Raw genomic sequence first — 24,752 nt, 5'->3', positions numbered from 1 at the left:
AGACGCTCCTATAATAATTTTTTAATAACTTTACAAAAGTGGATATATTGAATTTTGATTTAAAAAATCCTCAAATTATATGTCGATGTCTCGGCTCATTTTTATGGTTTCTTCAAGGCTCAGAGGTTCACTCACGCGCACGCAAGCACAGACCATTTCGCAAGATTTAGTTATTAGTAATTTGCTATACTTCTTCTTTCTATATATTCCATATACATATATGAATGAACTTACATGGAATCCACAGACAAGACTGAAACGACAAGAAACTGCTCGTAGATTCCGATTGCTGCAACACTTACTTGACAAACGCTCTAAACTTCCCATTCACTACAAAAAATTAGCATACACTACAATAATCAGACCAATTTGGACATATGGAATTGAGCTCTGGGGCTCCACTAAACCATCAAATTCCTCCCGCATCCAATCCTTAAATCCAAAATCCTTGATGCTCCTTATTACGTCACAAATAAACTCATTCACAAAGACCTTAACATCCCATTCGTTGCAGATTTAACCCAAAACAGATATGCGTCTTTTCATTCCAAACTCCTTAACCATCCTAACCCATTAATTCTTAATCTTTCATCCTTAACAATCCCTAATAATCCTCCGAGGCGTCTTAAAAGAAGATGGCCACGGGACCTTCTAATTTAAATTAATGTTTGAAGTACCACCAATTGGTGGTTTCTTCCCAAGATTTTCAAGTGTATATGAAACATACAACAGATTTACCTATTGTATTATTTTGTATAGTTGTAAATTGCATTAAATAAATAATTTAAAAAAATATATATATGAATGAAAGTAATGATGTGCAGGTAAACGAATGAAATATACTTTTAACTAGGAAAAGTATGGTGAAATATAATAAGATATAATAAAAATGATTTATAAATCATATTTAGAAAGGTAAGTTTCCAAATTCATTAAGGTTAAGAAAATATTCAAGGAAGTAATATCCAGACCTCTGATAGGTTGAGAAATCCAGTCAAAATTATTGAGAAATTTTAGATTTTTTTCCCTCTTCCCTAATGAGATGCAGCAATTTCCCAGCTGTCGATTTCCTTTTTTCAGTTCTTATCAAATTATGATTATAAAACCTTATTTTGTAAATTCTTGGGCCCTTCTTCTTTTCTGTTTAGGATAGTCTAAGGACGACAATATGTCGAATCGTGACGAGAAAAGGAGAGACTCTAATAGGTTTAGAAAGGTTGAGTAGAGGTGAGGTGACTCTGTGGAAGATATGTCGCTGGGAAAGTTGATCCTCGCCCTGGGGTTCGTTACTGTTCCCTTATCTCGCTCCCCGTGTTTTTGTAATTTTAATTAAACTCTGCAGCCCGCTGGCTCACTCCATTTCCTTCTCTTTCCACATCAGCGGGAAAATTGACGGCCTCCTCTTGTTCTCTGCAACGGAAAAATATTCCCTATGTGTCGGAAATATTCCTCTCCGTTTTTATAAAATCTTATTCAACTTGTTCGACCCGACTTTAAATAAAGGTTTTTTATTCTATTCCATATTCACACTAGACGTACTAATGCTGAAACTTTTATTTAAAAAAAAGTTTGGCCTGTAGAATTGAAGATGGGAATACGATATTCGTATATGTTACCGGCTTTTAATATGGAATTCCTCAATATTTCAGTCCGTAGATTTTGCTCCCAAGCAATGAAACTGGTTGTTCTTATGATAATTGTGGCTCCATCAAGTTTTAGTTGTCTATTGACCTGTTGAGTCAAGAGACTTTATTGAAATTTATTTCAGCTTGCAAACATTTTTGTGAGGTACGCTGCATTAATTACTATGAATTGTAAAGTGCAGCCAGCAATGTTTTGTTATTATGTGGTTACTATGAACCTGTAAGAGTAGAATAATCGAATTAACATTGTTTTTTCAAGATCAATTTAGGATAATTACTATTCACCATCATCATTATTATTATCACTATTTAGTATTAATATTTGATTAGGATAATTGCTTATTATGGTCGATTTTCTACGAGGAAGGTGCATAATGAAGAGGATAAGCTGAGAGTTAAAGTGGACAAAAAAAAAACTGCTTAAATAATAAAACTCTAAATATAGTTTATACGAGTACATTTATAATTTATTGCACCCAGCACATCATATAAATAATAATAATAAAGGCCTAACGAACCCGAAGGTTCGATGCCGATACCTCCAATCGCTCTCTGTATACATTCCAGCGAAGAACCTATAAACCCAAATCTACTAAATCAGTTCTAACGCAATCCTCCCATCTACGTTTTGGCCTACCCCTCGGACGTTTACCCGTCGGTTCAGTGTTTATTAACATTTTAGGGTTCCGCTCGTAAAAAATTAACATTTCTTTCATTTTTCAACAGTGGACACATTGACTCGATACAATGCTCTATACTATGCTTGATACTACATTAAAATTAACACATATCGTTCATTAGGTAGGTTACATTGTAAAACCAAATACCTTTGTAATTTAAAAAATTAATAAATGTATGAATTCTTATCGATTTATTTTTCATCTAAATTTCAATATTTAGATGTTATTTAGTTGTCCACCACGATGGAATGAAAAACGTGTAATTTATTGTTTAGATATTTGTCAGGTCAGTGAGATGTGTGGAGGAGAAATAGTTTCTTAATAAAATGAAATGTTCTTTAATTCACTGTTAATGACAATAATAACAGTAAAATACTGAAAATCGAACCCTAAGCTTCGATACCGAAATCACCAATGGGGGTCTACACACACATATCCTACTGTGCCCGTCTAAGTCCAAATCAACTAGATCAGTTTGTACGAAATCTTCCCACTCACGTTTCAGTCTACCTCTCCGACGTTTACTCGTCGTTACTAACCACTGCAACCTTACATGCTCATTTTGCCGCAGTGCTATGACCTGAATTATATTTACCGGGTGCAATTCACGCAGTTCACTTTGTGTAGGATTCTGAATTTTCCTGTGAAATATGCCTTCTTCGTTATAAATATTTTGCGCAATACCTTATCTTCAAAAACCTATATTCGTTGTTCCTCCCTTCAAAGTAAGAGGTCACGTTTTGCATCCGTATAAAAAATTAGGAACGATTATAGTTGTGATTCTACTTTTAGGTTTCTAGACATAAGGCGCGAGGTAATAATTTCGTAATTGAAAAATGTATTGGATTTCCCGCTTTTAAACTAGTCATTTTCTCATCAATTTCGTTTTTTCTACTTACGGTAGGCTCTGAATACTTTATCTTATCCTAAATACGTATCTACCTTTTCAAATGTATTTTCAACTAATTTAATTTTCCATAATTTGATACATTAAACCGAAGTCTTAAAGAAAGAATAGAATGAGGCTCTTAGATTTACCATATTACTATTGGCTTTGGTTTTGGATATCTAAAAATAGGTCAAGAGTTATCATCCCAACAACGACTCGGCTACTAATGCCGGAATACTTAGGCGTCTTTCCATTCTTATTACCATTTCACCGTTCCAAGTTTAGAGGGTCTTGGCGAAAGTAGTTTGAAAACATCATGAATAAAACAGAATTTGGTAAATTTTAAGCTAGTCGGGATTCACTTGTCACATTCCTTTAGTGCGATATTTTAAATCTTCCGTATAGCCGTGAAAGCACCTCCATGACAGCCTTTATCGTAACGCATTAGCAATGGAAATGCTATTCAAAATTCAGAATAGTTTTATTTTTATCTCTCTTTCCTATGGCCTTATTATGCTCAATTGTCAGTTTAAATCTCTTCGAAGAATAGCTTAGCTGCTTTAAAATTTTGTCGCTAGTTATTTTTTAGTAAAGTGAAGGAATTTTACTAGTCATTTTAACAACACGGATCATATGCAATATGTATTTGGATTAATAAAGATAATAATTTACTACTGTATGATAATTTATGGCTTTTTTATTATTCCTTCAAGTGGCTGTAAAAGTTGTCGATGAAGGTTTTTTTAGAACTTAGTCGATACATACACCTCGTAAAGTCACTCTTGTAATCTTAATTAATAATTTATCGTTGTGAAATCTAGTGGCTAGACCTTCTCATTATTTTAAACTTTCCTTTTCTTATAAAAAGTTTCAGGAAACTTCATATTGTACTTTCTTAAACAAGTAAAGGCTTCACATTGGCATTACAATAGTCATCTTTATTTTGACGTGAACTAAAACGAAATGAAAAAAGAGATTTCAGTCTCACGTCCTTCTCTATATTAAATCATTGCTTGATGGATAGTTGCTGCTATTACCTTGGCTCTCCGTCTTAATAAAAACATTCTGTCAAGATCTTTTATTGGAATTAATGTTTTTTTTTTTATTTCATGGGGTTCTCTTGTATACAGGCATTATAATGGATAATGCCCTATAATAGGAATAATAATGGCCCATAGGTTCAATACCGATACTATCAACAGACTAAATATCTCCCTCAAGTTAACCCCCAAAAAATCTAAATGTACAAGATCCAACAATGACGTACAACAAACAGACCAATTTACGTCTAAACCATTTATCCTTCCGTAGAACACTGATTATATTTCTAATTGTTTCTAAAAATCTTTCGTTTGACATTTAAATAAACAAATTTAAAAAAAAAAGAAAGTGAAGATATTAATGGCGGTTTCCTTAGAGGGAGAGAGAGGGAGGGGGGAGAGAGAGAGAGAGAGAGAGAGAGAGAGAGAGAGAGAGAGAGAGAGAGAGAGAGAGAGAGATATTCTTTATTCATTCATGCTGCTCAAATACATCGGGTTGCTATATTACACAGCATACTAATCAATCCCTGATCGACATATATAAATTTCATATTTTTACATTATATAATAAAATAGAAAGAAAACCTTTTTTTTCACAGTTTTCTTTTACAATCAATTCTAGCCTACACACTAAATACAAATATTTGAATTTATTCCTTTTTTTTTCTTTCCCTTTTTAATAGTATCCTAGCATTGAGTTAGTTCATAGAATGAATGAATAATAATAATAACCCGTACGATTTTGTGATAATTTTCCTCAGCGGAAGATATTGTTTGAGAGGAAAAAAAAGTTGTTTTTTTTTTCATATTATACAATTTTTCATTTAATTAAAACCTACTAAATCAGTTCTAACGCAATCCTCCCATCTACGTTTCGGTCTACCTCTCGGACGTGTAGCCTTCGGCTCAGAATTTGTTGACATTTTAGAGATCCATTCGTTAATAACTACCCTTACTCGTTCATCTTATTCTTCGCAGTAATGTTTTCTTATACACAGTTCATCTTTTAAATTGACTTGAGGTGATAATTTCTATCCGACGCTTTCAAAGGGCGTAAATCATTGACACAGTTAAACTTTTCCGAATAAATTCACATTTGTCTGGAGTGATGCATTGTAGAGGAAAAGTCATTGATTTGAACATTTTAGATTTTTCTAATCATCTATAAAACAAAACCGATATTCAAAAGTCTATCATTAATAGTAACTGGGGTAGCCCGAACATCAACAAAATTATTTATTTTGTGTTACTTACTGGTCATTATTTTCAAATTCAAGCTTATTTTGAAGTATTATTTATTACAATTTAATTTCTATGTTTATATAAATTCTTATTTTTATTTGATAATAACGTTTAAGGTCAATGTGTAATAATATAATATTATAAGACGTAGTATAATATTGATCATATTAACAGTTTATCCCCCTACCAATAGTAATAAAGCGTTAGGAAGTTTATTTTGAAAAGCAATAACTGTCCTTCAATTTTTTCCTATCGCCACACTTCCAACGCCCTACCGCTGTCATGTCGAACATCCCCTCTTCGATGTTGGCAAGATTGATAGCGCCACAAACCTTGAGGTTAAGTCTTCTGGACCAAGAGTTCTCTTTCCAGTTGGCAACAGATGTCCTTTGTCCGTATCTAGATCCAATAGCTTCTGACTTATTTTTTAAAAGGTCATCTAACCTTTATTTCTTCACGATTTCGTAAGATATGTTATAGAGAGATAAATGTTCTGGATTTCAAACAGTTTTGTTTCGTTAATCATAAATTCGTATGCACTGGCGAGCTTTGCTCTCTATTTCAGAGAGAGTCCTTGCTTTATAAAAACTAAATTACTGTTAATTTGTAGTAGTAAATAGAAATGGAAAACATTTATTTCAAGTTTAGTCATTCTGTAGAAACGGAATATCTTTATTCTGACCGATGCAATACGCACTGCACCTCTTAAACTGTAGGATGAAGTAAAGAGGGAGCAGGGTGGACGTTGGAGATGGTAAAATCACCTACTAGCTTCACAGGAACAAAAATTTTTTATGCATCAGTTTCGGGTGTAAGTTTAGTTTTATTAACTTTATGGTTCCAGGCAACTACCCCAATTTTAACTGAATAGTTTTAGTGCTTACAAAAATATTTATTTTCTACATTGTTGCTCCTAAGTTGGAATCAAAGATAGAGCGATTTATGGGAGTGAATGCACCAATGTACCTGGTCAATTTTGCACACCTAATCAAAAATTTCTATCTAAAAAATATATTTTATATAACGTATATCTTAAATAAAATTTACTTTTTTCAATTGGAGACCTAATAATAAGGATACCTGCTGTATTTATATATAATAGAAAGGTGTTTTCAAGAATAAATTATTATTTTATCTTACAGCTGGGGTGAAGGGAGAGAAATTCCTAATTTTAGGCCCGCTTCACGGTTAAGATTACAATAAACGTAGAGATTGCAATTTAAGGTCTTATAAAAGTCTGAAAGAGTAGATGTATACAAAAATATTTATTATACGATTTTAAGGAACAATATTTATTTGAAAGTATTTATGGCTTAATTAGTTTTCTGCAATTTCGTATCAGTTATCCCGTTATATTGTTCCAGTTTTATTTTTATATTTCCTTCAAGACTATTCTCCGCTTTATAATTCAAGATTAATTTTGTTATATAAATGAACATTTTAAGCCCTGAGAAAACATTAAGACTGTGCTGTTATTAATTGATAGAATATCGGATCAAGAAGCCAAGTGACCATAGATTTTTTAGAAAACCATTCTAAATTTGTTTTTGTGTCCTTCATATTCAAAGTATTTGACAATGTTGGGTATATATTTTTCCTGATTTTTTTTCTTGCAACAAACTGTAGAAAATATCTGGGTTTTTTTTTTTTAGCGATTAATTGGATACACGAAAACTATTGGTCGTCTCCAGTAACGGTATGTGATTGAGGAAAGTTAAGTACATACCGGAATTCCGTCAGGCGCTGTCTTAGGAATGATGATTTTGTGATTTATATCCTTCTGGCTAAGAATCTATTTGTTAAATCTAAAAATGAAATGAGATCTATATGTTAACAATAACTTATTAATATGAACGTCGCCATGAGAGTTGTAGAGGAGTGGTTCTCGCCAACAAATTACAAAACCTTAACTTTGAGAACTGTAAGAATTATTAAAATTTTAAAACAATACCTGAGGAATTATGAAATCAGGACTATATAGATATAATGCTATTTTTGATCAGAAAAAAATCCGGTGTGGTTTACGCTTCACATAACTTTAACATACCACCCAGCTTATGTATCCATGTTTTGTGTAGATGGTGGGCTTTCATGTTATCTCTGTTTTTATGATTTTTGAGAAGATAATCTAAAGATCGGGGGGAGGCCAAAATTATGAACAAAAAATTTTATGTTTTTCTGTTGTAATAAAAATTCGTATTTAAGGATTTCTCGAGTTGGCAACAACGATTATAAATTTTGTTCCTTCCAAAAATAGTACAGATTAACAAAAGACACGAAACCGAAATGCAATTCGGAAAGATCGGGCGATCTCGGCTTTTCTTCTTATTGCTATATGAATTAGTATTTCCGTCGAAAAGTGAAATTCCATTTTTTCCACGAATGCAATACTTCCCCTTACTATATATTTTATATATAGTTAAGTATAAGTCAAAAGTTATTGTTAAATATCAACATTCACTGCCGTTATATGAAAAGTTCAAATCCAAAAGAATCGTAGTATTTATGCTTAAAGGAAATCTTCAAGGAAAATATTATTGTGAGTAAGAGGGAAGTAGGTAAATACATCAAACTCCAAATCGTTAAAGCTGTATATCTTCCAACAAATTATATGGCAGTGAAATTTGAGTCACCCAAGACAACACTTGAGCAAGATTACAGCTGCTGAAATGCGATTTTCGGGAAGAATACTGGGCAAAACTAGGAGAGAAATAGGATAAGGAATGTAAGAATAAGAGAAGAACTTCAGATCCCATCAGTGAAATCAGTGATTGAGCACCGATGGTATGGACACGTCTGTAGAATTGGGGAAGACAGAGTGCCAAGAAAATGTATGGAGGCGAGGCCGACTGGTAGAAGACTACGAGGCAGACCTAGAAGGCGCTACATGGAGGACATCCAACGACTGGGTCTGCAAAGAGGAAAAACGCTGGCTCGGATGAAGATGCTTGCCGTGACCAAGTGGTTTGAGGCTCCTTCACGCTGGAAGGCACTTAAGGAAGAAGGAGAAAGAAGAAGAAGGAATCTTAAGTTTATTTCATAATTGTTTTATTGAAATATATCTTACAAAAATTATCAATTATTAAAATCACAAATAAGAAGTTTTGGAGTATTTTCTTCATCGCCAAGTTGTGATTTTAATCATTTTTGGAAGATATCAGTCGCTTGTTTCCATAATCCGCTCGAATTAAGTTCAAAGTATATGATATTCAGGTTGTTTTGGAAATAAACGCCTCATATATTACTCCTGAATAATCGTGAACAAATATTTCAATCTAAATTAATATTTTAAAATATGAAAATAGTTGAAAAAATTTATTTATTTGAGAAATCCAGTCTAAATTGTTGAGAAATTTTAGGTTTGATTCTCCCAAAAATCGCTTGCCCCTGCTTATTACATTAATTTTTCTTTCATTTTCTAAGAAGCCAATTTAAATAATCAATGGTACCCCTGATTAATCGCATCTTAATTTAAAAGAATACATTAGTAATATCATTTGATGTTTCGGGGGTCGATCCCTATCTTCAGAACTTTACAGGGTTTACATCCCCACCTTCGTAGCCCATGTTTCTTATTTTGTATATTGTGAAATCATATTTTACACAAGATCAATAATGCTTTTTGGATTTAAATTGGAATGATGTTAATAATAATGAGTTTTATATTTCCTATTTTGGTAATTAATTAAAACCATATTTAAAATACTTGTTAATATTTAAAAACTTACTATTTATAACATTTTTCTAATTTAAAAAAAATATTTGCTCTGACTTTGTGTAATATAAAATTAATCGACAAAATAAAAAAACATGGGTTACGAGGATATAAACCCGAGATGTAAAATATAAGTTATTAAGATGGGTATAAACATTTTCCTAAAATGATATGACCATTTTCTTTATGTTCTACGATTTTGATTAGAATAACAATCAAAAGCAGATCGACTTAAACAAAATGAATTGACATGATAATTATGTAAATGATTGTTATAAATATTAATTAAAAGCGTTCATTACTGTTAGTTATTGCTTCTTGAAATGAAAATGTACAAAGCGCCACTCCAATTAATTCAATTAAATATAACATATCTCGTAGGAGCGAGAGACGATAAAAGGAATAGATAAATAGGATGAAATTCAAATGTTGGCCATCCTTCTAAACAGCTATTGAAAGAGTTGTCATCGCCCCTTCGTTTGGCTGGCGGTTGTAATTGCCTCTTAATTGGGGCCAATAGAAACTGCACTGTCAATGAATTAACGTTCTTGATGAGAGAGCTTTTCGGATTGGAGAATCCCTCGATATTTTTCTTTGTGCTAAATAAAAAAGAGCGTTCTGTATAATCGGAGTAGTTAAATGATTGTTGCTAAGCATTCACTAACCTCTTTTTATTTTATTTTCTATTCTATTATTTTTTTTTTAGTTTCAAGGGCCTGTAAAAAAATTTGACTTAATTTTTTACGCTTACTTCATTGAATCTGTGAATCATAGTGTATGTAGTCATTTTAAGCAACTTTGGATAAAATAGTCATTCATAGGCCTAGTTTTTTAGGACGAAAAATATGTTTAATATCTCGTACCCCAAAGAAAAATATTTCGCAGTAATTTTTACAAGTGACGAAAACCGCAAAACCTAATTAACAACCAAATTTGTAAATTTACAATGCAAAAAAGTCAGTCTATTCTTTCAGTTACAGTTGGGGTGACAATAACTTAACGGTTTGTTTATAAGTTCATAATTTTCACCTAATGCATAATCCCTCAATAAAATGAAAATACAATGTAAGTATAAATAATATATCGATATATAATTTCCTCCAAAAAATAAACCTGTTGCTTGTTACATTACCAAAAATTGTAATTCAATTAATACATTTGTTTTGATTTCATTCGAGATGAACGAGCGTTCAGAACGACTTTCAGTTTTGCTTTGTTCACTTTTTTAGGTAGTAGTTAGTTTTTATTACGTGTGTTTAACTTGAACAATTTAATTATTATTTGTTGTTTCCATTATTCAATTAGTTTATTACTTTTTTATCAGATTTTCCATTGGCATATATCCGAGAGGTTGGTACTTCCATATCAGGAGTTTTTAATCTCAATTGAAGAAATTCAGTTTGACTACCGGAAATCTAATAACTGAAACCCAATTTTGTGTAGATATAAAACAACTGAACATAATAGTGATTGTTCAAAAATGTTCGAATTATGTTATAATTAGGTATTTAAATTGTATTGAAACAATTTATGTTAAGAAAGTCAACATTTTTTGGTGTCTGTAAGGATTCAAAGTAGAATACTATATTTATTTACGTTGAAACACTAAGAAGAGAATCAGGTTATTAAAAATGAAATTAAATGAAAATTTGTTTATTTGCACTTTAATGAAGAACGATTAATTAAAAAAAATATTTAGTTAATAATGATAGTAAAGAAAGTTTTAGAGAATCCAACGCCAATGCCATCAATCACCTCCTACATAGAACAGTAAATAAATATTTTTCAACTGAAAATATACTTATAATCCATCTTTTAATGTAGTTCAAATCATTGATTGAATTATAACCAATATAAATTTAAATTACTGTATTTTACAATACAATATAAGTATTTATTTTATTATCAGTTTCCTTTATTAATTTTGTCTATCAAAATATTATTTCTGGTATTTCAAGTATTTCTCTACAGGCCATTCATTAGGAAACTCTTGTTTTAAATTGTAAAGATTTCAGTTGGTGAATATGAATTCATCAATTCCCGGCATTAGTTATTACTAAAATGTATGCCATATAAGAGTATTATTTTATAACTCCTAATTAAGAAATTTATGTAAAACCATTGTGTTAGTTCAAACTTATTTTATGTACTTGATTCAGATGTACGCTTTCAAATTTAGAGTCCTTTATAAAATGGATGACCCATTTCTGGCACTGGAAGTTGTAGCCGCAGTTGACTTTTCTCTATACAATACTGAAGGAAGTAATAAATGCTGGCTGGGATTCAAGCTATGAGAACTTGATATTTTAGAATGATTTAGTACTCTAATATTTCATATTATTTTATGAAAGCTGGCTTTCCTTGATGTATCTGCTTTAGAATAACCATTGTTTTGAAAAACTTTAATATTCAGTGATATACTTCTAGAACTGTTGATGGTCTACAGATAACAAAAACCAATCTGCAAGTGAATTAATTTCTTATCTTTATCTTTTTATTTATTAGTGTAGAATAATTAATTTTCCCTGAAAAAACTTGTTTTGTTTAGTTATTAAATTATTTTCAATATTATAGCTTTGTTTCCTAATTTTAATTTTATTTTTTAAATAACTATAACTTGAAATGAAATTAAATTATATTATTTTAAAAATATCATACATATATTTAATAAAATGCTAAAGAGTTTGATGATATATGAGTCAATGGGATAGAAGTTTATTATTTAGTTTACTATTTTCTTGGCTGAAATTACAGCTTTTGTCAATGGAATAAATCTAAATTAATTTAGTTAAAAATTATGAATATTATCATGTTTTTATAATATAATCCAATGTAATAGTTTAATTATTATGTATTAATCAAAAAGATGAAGGAAAAGGCATTTTGAACCGCATAAACTCAAAATATAAAATATAAAACTATATGAAAATAAACAGATCACAATTTTATTCTATGCGTATACATTTCACACATCTGTAACATTTAACCTTTTTCCATTGGTCCTTTTTGAACAGTTTCAACTTCGCCCCAGTCACAGTATTAAAAACTACTTTCAAATACAAAACTCTTGAAAGTATTCATTTGAGATGCTTGGTCTTTAAGCATGGTAACTGACAAAATTAAAACTTTCTCAGTGTTAAAAGTTTTTTTAATCACAATGTTTTACTTTCTATCACCAGTCATTTTTCATAACTTAATATCAACATTATTCTTTTAAGAAAATAAATCTTCTAAAGACTCGTTCTATTATTTTTGAAAATAGATTTTAAAAAGCCAGTTATGTCAAAAACTTTGATTCAGGAAAAAATATCGGTTGTCCTGCTCTTCTACTGAACGTCTCATTTATTTCAAATTATGCTTATTCCCAGTTCCATTTTCGCTCAGGTCATTTTTTCTTTCTTGGGCTTTTATATCTTATTAAACTCTTTAACAACGTTTGTAAATTGTCAATTTTTCCTTTTCCTATATATTTCATCTTATACCATCTTAGTTTACATAGTTAAATGTTTTGTCATACTTTTAAGTTAAATTATTTGGGTTACCTATCATGTTCCATTTGTTTTACTAAAATTCGTAAATTTAAGTAAGATCAGTTGATAATTTATTGTGGCTCAAGCCATTGTACTAGGTATAGTGCAACTGACTTTGTTTCAGAATGTACATGATTTAGGAGGGGTATTTTTATCATTGTGCATATTTTTGTTATTTTTTGATGATATAAACAATTAAATAATACAGGATATTATTGAATATATAGTGTTAAATATACTAATAAACTCTTTTAATAAAGTAAATGATTTATATTGATGTTTAAGGTAATAGTTATGAAAATAGCCTTGTAAGTGGATAAAATATTGGATTATTACATTGCAAAATGTAGAAATTTTAATAAAGTTGATGGAGAATAAACAGTATTAAGAAAATAATATTTTATTTGAATTAGTTTGTTAATTTTTTTTTTTTTTTAAAGGTAAACATGATCAGCACAGAAGGGCTCTCTAAGGTGGTAGACTCTTCTCAATTAACACCTGACCTGGAGGGTTCCCTCCACTATGATCACGCACAATGGATTGATATGAGACTGGTATGAGTTTTATTTTTGTTTTTTTCCAAATTGATTTCCACTATTATCCTATTAAAATTTGTTTTCATTGCATATTTGTTATGCTTCTTGTATTAATTTTTAATTAGGTTTTGCTTACCAAATGATTTTATTGTGAATTTCATTAAATGAAATTATTTTATCAGGCTGTGGAAGACTTCTTGTGGCAAGCAACTGACCTCTTAGATAGATTAGATGATCTTCAGGAAGATCTGAGTAGATCCGATTTTGGAGAAGATGTCCCTTCGGCAAAACACGGTTTAGATCTGCATGCTGAAATTAAGAAAAGGATACTCAAAGCACCTGTAGAAGAATTAGATCTCACTGGACAACGATTACTTCAAAGGTTTGTTTTAAGAAAATGTTTCTATTACTTATTTATAACTAATCGTCTAGTATTACACACTATGTATCTTACTATCTTAACCAGGGCCCTGTTTCATAATGAAGAACAAACTAATACTACTAGTCTTTTTTTAAAAAGATTAAATTAAATCATATAAATTATATACAGATAAATTAAAAATCTTTTTTTTTCTTTTTTTTTTATTACACAGACTTGTACAGTAGTAACTTGTACTTTAGTATTTTTTAATTCCTGTAATATCACAAATAGTCATCCCTATCATGAAAAAAATAAGTATTAGTATTATAATCACACTAGTTTCTACACTTGTACTATGAACTAATACTATTAGCTTTCATTATGAAACAGGGCCCTGGTTTTCTTTTCTCATTCCCAAACTAGCCTATCTGAATGTGTAACATTACTAATTATGAATGAAAAATGATCAATTGGCATTTATCAAAATTAGAAATTAGCTGTTATCTAAAATTTGCAAGTAAAGGCTTAGTGAACCCCACGTTTTGATGCCAATGCCACCAATCACTGTCTTCATAGATCTGTCCGGTGATGCCTGTGCAAACCTCCTACGATTCAGTCTACCCCTAGAATATTTTTCCTTTAACATTCTAACATTGTCGTTACTAAGCCCTACAATCTTACACACCTATCTTATTTGCTGCAATGCTATAAACTGAACTATTTAGAGGGTGCATAATCAGTTTTTACTGATTAATTATTAATGATTTATTTTTACTTATTAATCATTGAAATTGGTGATGTTTTATGGCTTGGTATTTGAAACTGGAGAGCATCAACAATGAACAAGGAAAAAAGCTCATTTCAATTTAGGATTTGAGTTGTTCCTTCCCATGGGAGATTTAGAATTTATTTTATTTATTTATTTATTTGGAATTAATAAGTCTATTTTTAAATTGTTTTCAGTCAATAGTAATTAACTTTAGCTTGTATGTTGTTTTAATTAAATATAGCACAAAAAAATGTATATCAAATCTCAAATCATAAAACTCGATTTCTCTGAAATTTTCTTTAAAACTTAATTAATTTTTACATTGAGGTACTAAGTTTAAAAGTTTGCATTTAAAATTTAAATTTACAAGTTTAAAAGCTTGTAAATTATCTTGTAATCAGACAGTGCCACCTCATTGCTTTTGACATATAATATTACTACATAGTGGAGATTAATATTAATATTAAAATACTCTATGGATTAATTTATATTCATTTTCAAATCAACCAGTTAATATTTATATAAATAATCAAAAACTGTTGGCATAAACTATTTATTATGTAAAATTTTACTTTACATATAAATTATAAGTTTTCACTTGAGAGTTCAAAAGATTTGTTAGTACTCTGTATTATTTTTTCTTTATCACAAAGAATTAGCCCTGTTTTTACTTCTTTAATTAATTTTAACACCCAAACAAAGTTTCGGGCTGCTTGCCCAATATACAGTTCATTGTTCTACCTAAATTATATGGTGGACACATGTTAATCCAGAATAGCCTATTCAAATATTGAATGTAAGTCCATGTATTTTTATATTTTTTTATTTGTCATAAGTATTTTGTTATTGCCTATCTAAAACTCAAAATTAAAACTTATTAAGCAAATTTCCAGGTCAATAACATTCAGGGCACAGACCATTGAAGTAATTTTTATGTAAAAATAATATAAAAAAAATAGGTTTTGAATTTGGCAATTAGAAATTGTTTAGACAGATAATTAGAAAATATTAATGAATAATGAAAAAACAAGATAATAGTTGACTTATGTTCAAGATTTGAATATGAAAGGTTCTTTTGGTAATATAATGTAAGCAGAATAATGAACTAGATAAAGGGAAAACAGCCTGAAACGTTGTTCGGATGTTAAAATAAATTAAAGAAGTAATAAAAGGATTATTTCTTCCAGAAAAGAAAAAAAATATATATTCAAAATAAAATTTACCTCGAATGAGGCTTGTGCTCAATGTTGAAAAGTTTCGATTGCAAATTTCTTGTTCTGATTGTTAATAAAACATTTTTAACTATGCATCAGTTATGTTTTAGATTAACCATATTTGTACATTTTATTCTTATTTGTTTATTCCCCATCAATTAAAACATTTCTGATAAATTAAAAAAAAAATTTTATTAACATCATGGTGTATATCTAAATTTTATATTTTAAGTATTTATGATTACATATTTATGTTTGTTTCAGGTTATCGGGTGATACAAGTAGCGGTTACGATTCAGGATACTCAGGAAGAGAAAGTGAAGCATCAACGACCAACCCCGATCTGCAAGCTTCGGTACCTCAAATACTTCACAATCTCGACTCAATACGTGCCTCGCAGAATCATCTACTTCAGCTTTGGCATCATAAAAAAGCCAAACTAGACCAATGTTTTCAATTACGCCTTTTTGAACAAGACTGTGAGAAAGTACGTTTAACAACTATTTGATTTTGGCATATTAATTATTTACAGTGTGCTTCCAATACCTCCTATCTGTATTTTTACAATGATGAACAAAAATCTATTTATAATTTTTTTAACTTAACATTGTTTTAAAAATAATATAATGCTTTTTTACCAGTTTTTAGACTATGATTAGGAATAATGCAACATTTCAATAGTTTTTTAGGAAAATTAGAATGAGACCAATTTTGAGATAAGATGTATTTGGAGCTTATTATTCCTATTTGTTCTAAACTTAGTTAAATGTTTGTTTGATATTAATTCTAATTTATTATCTTTAACCTACTTCTCTTTGGAATTGTTTTGCTAGGTTATCCCCCTTATTGATGAACATTATTATACTTACATTTGAAAAGATCTTTATCCTTTAATAAAGCCAAGTTAAGTCTCGTTTTCATTATTTTTAGAGTAATATTTTAATCAAATTAATTTATACAAGCTCAGTTATTTGTTGTAAGCCTTTTTTTTAGTTATGAAGATAACTTTTTATGTGTTCCTTCTGTCATTCTTGATATTGTATCAGAAGTATGTTTTATATAATTTATTTTGTTTTATTAAGGGAAAATCTAGTACAATTAAATTTTCATGTTGTCCATTGAGCTATGTCAATATGTATTAAAGAATGCTCTCTCATTGGCATCCCATACAGAAATCTTTATCCACATATTTTTTATTAGATTTGATGTTAATGGAACTCTATTTTCTTGTCTATGTAGTATGACTTTTGAAATTGTGAGGATTGATTTTTTTTTTTTTGGAGAACACAGAATAAATCTTGAGCTTCCCAAATATATTTAAATTTGTTTGTAATGTGTAAAATCATCCCCCTTCCTGCCATTCTTGTTATATACTAGGGCACTGAGTCCATTAAACCTGTTTAGAATAAACAATGTTAACTCATCTCTTCCGTATTTTTTTTTTTTTATTCAAAAATATAATTTTTTAAGTTACTAGAACAGTGTTAGTGTGAGTTAGGAGTACAGTGGAGTCCCAACTATCCAAACTTTAGGAATCCTAAAGTGCATTCAGTCGGGAACAGAAATTAGGTAGGTATATTCATTCATTGAAACAAACTAAAAGTTACGATTAAACCAAAGTGGCATTAGGTAACATAAATTTTATTTTTGAATATTTAAAATTTGGCCATTTACTAATTAAGCAAACTAATTACGCTATTACTGAACTAAACTACTTTGAAAAAAATTGTCAAATTTGTTGGAGAGAAAAATGCCTCTCCTTTGAAGCCAAATTATGCCAACTCTTCAAAACAATGGTGTCGCAGCGGGATATTCTCTGCTCGCTTACATCATCTCCTCACCTTCATACTCGTCTGAGACACACACAGATTCTTTCTATTTCAACTAAAACTATTTCAGCTGATAACTAACATCTCATGGTCATAGTTTTTGGCTCTAAACTGCATATTTTATTAAAAAATGCCTATCATTTTCTTTTACACTCTTGCGACCTGTAATATTTTCTAAGAGTTCTTGTATCTGTATAACTCTGGTTGAGCCTGCTTTCTAATTCAGAACAACTTCCACTCTTCCTGGTAGCACTTCACCCTCTAATCATAATTTTCTTCCTGAGATTTAGTTATTTCACAAACCTTTTTGAGAACTTTTTTTATTTAATTCAAAATGGGTTAGCTCCTAATTGTCCCAACAAATTGGGACTGACCCATCTTGGATTTATGTTTATTTATGATCACTTTATTTATGTTCTTAACTTATTTCATTTAATGATTTTAAAAGTTTAATTATTAGGCAATTGTTAAATCAACTAGATGGTTTTGTTAATTTTTGTTTTATCATTTATTGCAGATGTTTGAATGGATATGTCATAACCGTGATGTTTTCCTGATGAACTACGTTGAAATTGGCCATTCCTACACCCTAGCCAAAGAATTACAAGAAGAGCATAATCATTTTACGATGAGCTCAATGGTGAGTTTTTAATTATTTCATTGATGAATATTTATTTTATATAAAGGGTTCTGAGGAAAAACATTACTTCAGATACATGTTTTGCTCTTCAACTTACCAGCTACTCCTTTATGTTTAAAAACTAGACGTTAAAACTTCTTTTCTTCTGAACAGTTCTTACTATTTGATTTTTTCTCTTACAGCAACAATATTGCACCAGAATTAAAAAAAAGTAATATCTGTGGTTCTACTGCCCCCTAGGGGGATGATGGTAGTAGCGTGGTAACGTGTATGTCTGCCAACCCAAATGTTGCGAGATCAATCCCCGACCCTATCTGGGATTTTTTCAAGCAAATAATTATATAATTATTATACTCATATTTATAATTATTATACATCACAGCCTCTCCCCAGGCATTTGTGAGGTTCGTTAGCCAATGGGTGGTACTCATAAAAATAGGCGTGGGAGTGACAAACCCACTCTATAAAAACCATATGCACAATGTATTTCCTAAGTACATCGTGTGAGGCCTTGGACCTCCAAGATCTGTCGTGCCAATGTTTAATTTAATTTTCCACTAGTCCCTTCATATTTTTTTGGTTATTTGAGGTGAAGATGGTTAGGGGCATGGTCACTGAAAAATACAGATAAGTAAAACTTATTACTGCTAACATTTTTGCTAGAATTTCTGGCCTTTATCAGGGCAACTATTGCCTGAGTCTTGCTGTACACTATTGCATGAACTCTAGCTATAATCACCATGGTAGGAGTATGAAATTCTAGCTGAAACTTTGACCTTAATAAAAAAAGTTTTATTTATTTGTGTTCTCTAACCGCACTCCTAACCATATTCTCATATTATATCCAAGGTCGACAACAAATATATCATTATGTGTCTTATTTGGTTATAGTTCTATTTTTTTCCAATGATTTTAATATCAGGTTTATGTTTTGTTTGTAGACTGTTTTATTGGTAAAGAAAATATAAGCAATAAGTAATAATTAAATAATTTATAGAAATTACCATAATTAGTCACCTTTGTAAAATTTTATTTTTGTTATTTATTTGCTTAATTTTTTACCTTATTGAAGTGTTTATATCTTTTTTAGCCCTCATGAAGCCGTACAATGTGGGGCGAAATGGCTCCAATTAATTTTTTTTTTCTCGCACCTGGACCATCTACCTTTCATTTGTTGAATTCTTTTTTTTTTTTTTTTTTTCATTCAAATATATATAATATCTTTGATTGACAATTTATGTGCATTGAAAATATTGTTTACAGTTCAATCTATATTTCTTGACCAATTCACTGTCTATTTTCTTCAACAGTACAGTATAACTTGCTTATAAATGGCATGAGAAAACCAAGTGAATTTTTCTGATGCCTGAGTTTTATTATTGCTGAGTTGTAGACCTTCTTCCTCTCCCTTTCGTCCCCCTCATGTTGGGATAATAATTACCTAATACATAATTAGATATTTGAATTAGATATCATAAAATCTAAACAACTGTAATTGTTATATTTAACATTTCAAGTACTTACATATTTAGTTATGAATTTATTTAGTTTAAAAAGAAAATCATCTTTTATTTTTCTTCTCTGACATTAGGTCGGAAATATGTTCTGATTCATAAATATTTTGAAAGAATCTTCTGGAATACTTTGAGTCTAATAATAATTCTTCGATGATATTCCTAATAAGGCATGCCTGTTGTTATCCTTCATTGATATTATGAATGATGCTCTATTCTATAGGATTTTTCTTGTTCCAATTGAATGAAATTTCTTAAGCTTTCATCTTCCCTTTCTTTACAACCGTTTTCTAAAGCAACATTGGAATGTGAGTAAACTCAGATAATTTTTGTTTTTTTATAACTGAGCTGCTGTACATACACATATCTATGGCACAACGATCGTTCACTGAATCAGGGCCTGCTCCAAAAGCTTCTGCCATTCTTATGTTTCCTGTGCTGCAGCCATCCAATCATTTTTATTTAACAAGTTGCTCTTTTATTTTTATAATGAGGTAAATGGACTAGGGTAAACAATCTTTTCTTTAAATTCTGGCTCCTTATATCCAAGATTTTCTTAGAATTGTGTTATACTGCATTCATAATTCTAAAATTCCATTATCTTTAATAATTTGCAGGTATTAAAAACAACATTCAAACTGTTGAGAAATATATTATATTAATCTTACCTTTTTTTCTTTTAATTTCAGAACGTCTATGTAAACATTAACCGAATCCTAGCTGTGGCTACACGGATGATGGAAAGTGGTCACTATGCCAGTTCTCATATCAGAAGTGTAGCCAATCGCCTTGACAGAGCTTGGAAAGAATTTGCCGCTGGGCTGGATGAACGAACTGCTGTTCTAGCGCTGTCAGTCTTATTTCATCATAAAGCAGAGCAGGTTTGTACCTCAGTTATATTTGATTAATTAATTTTAATAGAATCTGTGAGGAATACCATGTACGTTAATTGAGTTCTAAGCTAAGATATGATCACCATTGTGAAAGATAAAACTTAGTGCTATCGCTAATTCTAAACCGCACCAAAGCACAAAATTTTGGTCACTGGATACTGAATGAATATAGTAGTTCTTAACAGTCTGCTTCTCAGCTTACGTGTATTTGTGTGTTTATATGTATATTTTTTGATATATTATTTTGGTTGTGGAATGTTCTACCATTCCTCTGATGCTCCCAGACTATCACAACTTCTGTTTATCTTCTATTTCCTGGGTTATTCTAAAGGTTTTTACTTACTGAAGTCTTCATGTTCTTGTCTTTTCTATAATCTTTCCTTGTTTGCAACCAAGATTCCTAAACAATTAGATTTGGTTTATTGTTATGTTATCTTATTCATGTATTCGTAATACATTACTTAATTTCTTCATATATGTTTATTTTAACTCATATTTAATAAATTTGATTCCCTTCCTCTGATCCTGGAGTTACAATTTTGTTTCTTCTGTGTGCTGCTATTCTACAGCATTTAAGATTTTCATTCTTGTAAAAAATTCAAACATTGCTTACGAATTGACATGGTCTATGTTTTTGTTTCTTGTGTCAAGCTTTCTAAGTGATACATCTTTAACTTGTTAGCTAGTTTTGCTTCTTAGATGAAGCTACCCTTGTATTTCTTCAAGTTTTTATCATTAAGTCATACAGTTTTTAGTGTCACTAAATATAAATCATTGCGAACAACTTGTAAAAGATAAAACATTAGTTTTGGTTCCGTTTTTTCTGGGGCTTTACTCCTCAAATATCTTATTATTTAATTTCCCTTTCCCGAATATTCTAGCTGCTATCCTAATTATTATATTTTATATTCATTTATTCCCTGGCTCATCTCATTTCCTTCTTCTTTTAGGTATTGATACATTTACATATTATGGTTACTAATTAGTTATTATATTTTAAATAAAGTAATAAATTAATGTATAAAAGGTAGAATTTGGTAATTTTTGTGTAATACCTCTATTCAGTATGATAAAAAATATTAATTTTTCTGTTATATTATTATTAGATTATGAAAATACTTATGAATGCTGAATGTTATTTTAAAGGGAAGGATTTATATTAAAATGTCCTCTTTTTTTTTTTTGTAAATGTGCATTTTTTAAAAATAAATTATATCAATTCACTTAATTATTACTTACTCAGCCCTACGCACATGAGGTGAGATCCAATGCTAAGCAACTAATTGTTGCCAATTCAAGTCTCTCTTGCTTCGACTTGGATTCTCTCTTTCTTCACCTTGTGTGCGAAGGGCCTAAGTAAAGTAGTTACTTAGGTAGTTTTAAATTAAAGATTTGCTTTGCTGAAAACTTATTATTATTTATTTATTTAAACTTATTATTTATTGCAATTCACTGTTTACTATTTTTTTAATGTTTTTTTTTAGTATGTGGAAAATGTTGGAACCTGGAACCAGGCTTGTGAAAACATGAGCATTCCTAGTGAAATAATGCTCTTAGAATCAGCAATTCATCAGCACCAAAATCATTACGAGTCCATGTGCCAAGCCTATACTGAGGTAATCTTTTATCATTTTTATTTTCTCTCTTTGAAAATGTTCGTAAAATCGTATTTAATTAAAATTAAATTTGCTAATAGAATATTTTAAATTTGAGTTTTATATTTGTTTATAGGAGGATTTGTGCTGCATATTGAGACAATTGAAGTCTTATAAACTAAAAAAAAAAAATTCAAATTAATGATTTTTTTTTTAATGTTTAAGGAAGTTCTACAAGTTTCATTATTATTCATAATAAATGAAATTTTAAAGACGTTTTAAAATTATTATTTTAAATACGAGCATTGTATTTAATAAATTAAACTTTGATCTATATGTGCTTAATAATTGATAATTATTTAGGTGTACAATGCGTACCAGTCCCTCCTGAATGGTTTGGACCTCCTCGTCCAGGTCTGTCTTAACTTCCCCCCACCACCAAGCCGTCCCCCACGAATACACTACACCAACATCGCCATCATCAACACGGTTGTATATTTTGATTTTCTGCATTGCCTGCAGATCGTGTTGGGATACAAGTGGTATTGGTCTTTCTGTAGATAATGGGAGGAGAAAAATGGTGACATCTGTCTGTACGATATACAGATTGAGTTGGTTAATGTTTTCTTCTAAGTTGATGAAACCTTTTCTTTGTTCTTTGGGAATCATCTTCATAACTTCTTTTTCTAACTATGTTGGAGGGCTTTCATATATCCTATGAATAAAACGCACATTTTATAAATTTTTATTGTAAACTCTATTATTTATATTTTATTTACAAAGAGCATAGAAATATATAATCTGTTTTGTCTTTATGATTAATTATATGTTGGTTTAGGTTGTAAATATACACATTTAGATTTTCATGTAAATAACGTATTTTATTTATATTGTGAAAATTTCTTTGCCCTTTGTCCAGAGGTATTTTTATTAAACTTAACAAGGTCACTTTGCACATGACTAACAATTGGTGTTGGGATTCTTCTCAGGTTCATAGCACAAGTAAGAAACTGCTCTATCAGCTGGACCATTTGGTACAGGTCTGCAATCAGCCTGGTATGGAGCACACTAGAAAACATGTACGTACTTTTATTCCAACAAAGTATAATATCTCAAGATATTTATTTACTTCAAACATTAACATTTAGTTCTATTTGGAAATACTTTAAAAATATAATTTTTCATTTCTTTTTTTATTTATTTTTATGTTTGTGTCATTTTAAAGAGTTCGAGGCGGAAGCAGAAAAACCATTATGATGTAAGTCCCTGTAATTTTTCAGACTGTAGTTTTGTTTTATTTTATTGATGCAGTGGATCTTACTGATTTATGTTGCTATAAAGATTTTGTTCTACCTTGCTTTTTTTCCTAGCATGATTTGGAAAGGGAATCTTTGTGTATATATATTTAGTTGCTTGCTATGTAGTGTTTGATTGCACTTTAATTCAGTTGTAAATGGATGCATGTGCTTTGTATTTATACAGCAGTTTTTTGTTGATTTGATTTGAAGTGACTTATTTATTTATTTATTTTTGTGATATAGTTGTACTAAAGACATTTAATAATTTATTTGAAGTGAATAGGTCCATTTAAACTTTTAAAAACTAAATAAATGAAATAAAACTTCTTTGAATAAAGTTGAGCAACTACTTGCAATTTTCTTTCTTTTTTTTCTGCCTTATGAAAAGAGAACATATCCTTATTTCAATAAAAATGGGTTCTATCTAGTTAAGCATTATTTAGCTTTAGAAATGTGTCATAAATTTTCAATAATAATACTTTTACTTTTACCTTTTGTATATAACCAAAATGACCATGTGGTTGTGGAATACCCTTTGGCCTATATTAATTGGTTTAGTCCATAAAACTTACATAAGTTTTTCTATTGTTGTGATTATAGGGTGCCTCATACCCTTATGGTCTCAATTGCATTGCAATATTACTGTGTAAATTTTTGCTACATTATTATATTTCATCTAGTAGTGTGTCCCAGGCAAAGATCCACTCCCATTTGCCATATACTGAATGGATTCCTCTATCGCAGAGCGAACATGGCATTTATTTGTATATTAACAGTTTCCCCTTCAAAATAATTCTTCTGAATAGTCATAGAAAACCCTTAAGTCTCACCAAAGCTAGCTCTATCCTTGACCATTTGACTGAGAATCGTGCTGTCAATATCAGGTTTATCCAATTAGTAGATGGTAAAATCTGCCATATTTTTCTCCTTCCAAATAATAATAGTCTAATAGTGATTGTCATTTTTTATGAATAGTATCATCCGATCTCTGTGATTAATTTTTTTTATTCCATATTTCTCTGTAGATTTGTATTGTAATTTTGATAATGCAGTTGGAGTTTGGGAAAGAAGTACAAATTTTGTTCTCCAATGATATGCCACAAGAGAATTTATAATTTATAACACTGATTTTGTGTAATGTCTTGATGCAATGCTCATAAATGTTCAATTTATTCAAAGAGGTTTCTTCCCCTCATCATACCTAGTTAAAATTTAATGTACTGACGCTTGCCTTAGTATTATTTTAAGTATTTAGCCATAGCCTGTGTATTTATAATTTCAAGAAAACTTTCTTTGTTAGCAACAGATTTATGGACAAAATGAAATATATTCTTTTACTGACATTTTTAAAATGTTGAAAATGA

General features: G+C 30.1%; 1 protein-coding gene across 1 annotated transcript in view; it reads left to right on the top strand.

The window, feature by feature from the left end:
* The window catches only part of trio (trio Rho guanine nucleotide exchange factor), a 669,473-nt gene that overhangs the window by 224,004 nt on the left and 420,717 nt on the right, over nucleotides 1–24,752 (top strand). Inside the window, exons 5-11 of the mRNA XM_024360812.2 lie at nucleotides 13,180–13,293; nucleotides 13,458–13,657; nucleotides 15,884–16,106; nucleotides 17,966–18,088; nucleotides 20,292–20,483; nucleotides 21,980–22,111; nucleotides 22,454–22,579. Of these exons, the coding sequence (XP_024216580.2) occupies nucleotides 13,180–13,293; nucleotides 13,458–13,657; nucleotides 15,884–16,106; nucleotides 17,966–18,088; nucleotides 20,292–20,483; nucleotides 21,980–22,111; nucleotides 22,454–22,579 (1,110 nt within the window). The remainder of the gene's footprint in view (nucleotides 1–13,179; nucleotides 13,294–13,457; nucleotides 13,658–15,883; nucleotides 16,107–17,965; nucleotides 18,089–20,291; nucleotides 20,484–21,979; nucleotides 22,112–22,453; nucleotides 22,580–24,752) is intronic.

The sequence above is a fragment of the Halyomorpha halys genome, unplaced genomic scaffold (genome assembly GCF_000696795.3).
Source record: "Halyomorpha halys isolate HHAL.00 unplaced genomic scaffold, Hhal_1.1 Scaffold87.1, whole genome shotgun sequence".
Classification (NCBI taxonomy): Eukaryota; Metazoa; Arthropoda; class Insecta; order Hemiptera; family Pentatomidae; genus Halyomorpha; species Halyomorpha halys.
Note: the sequence above shows the minus strand (reverse complement) of the source record. Positions and strands in the feature narration are given on the sequence as shown.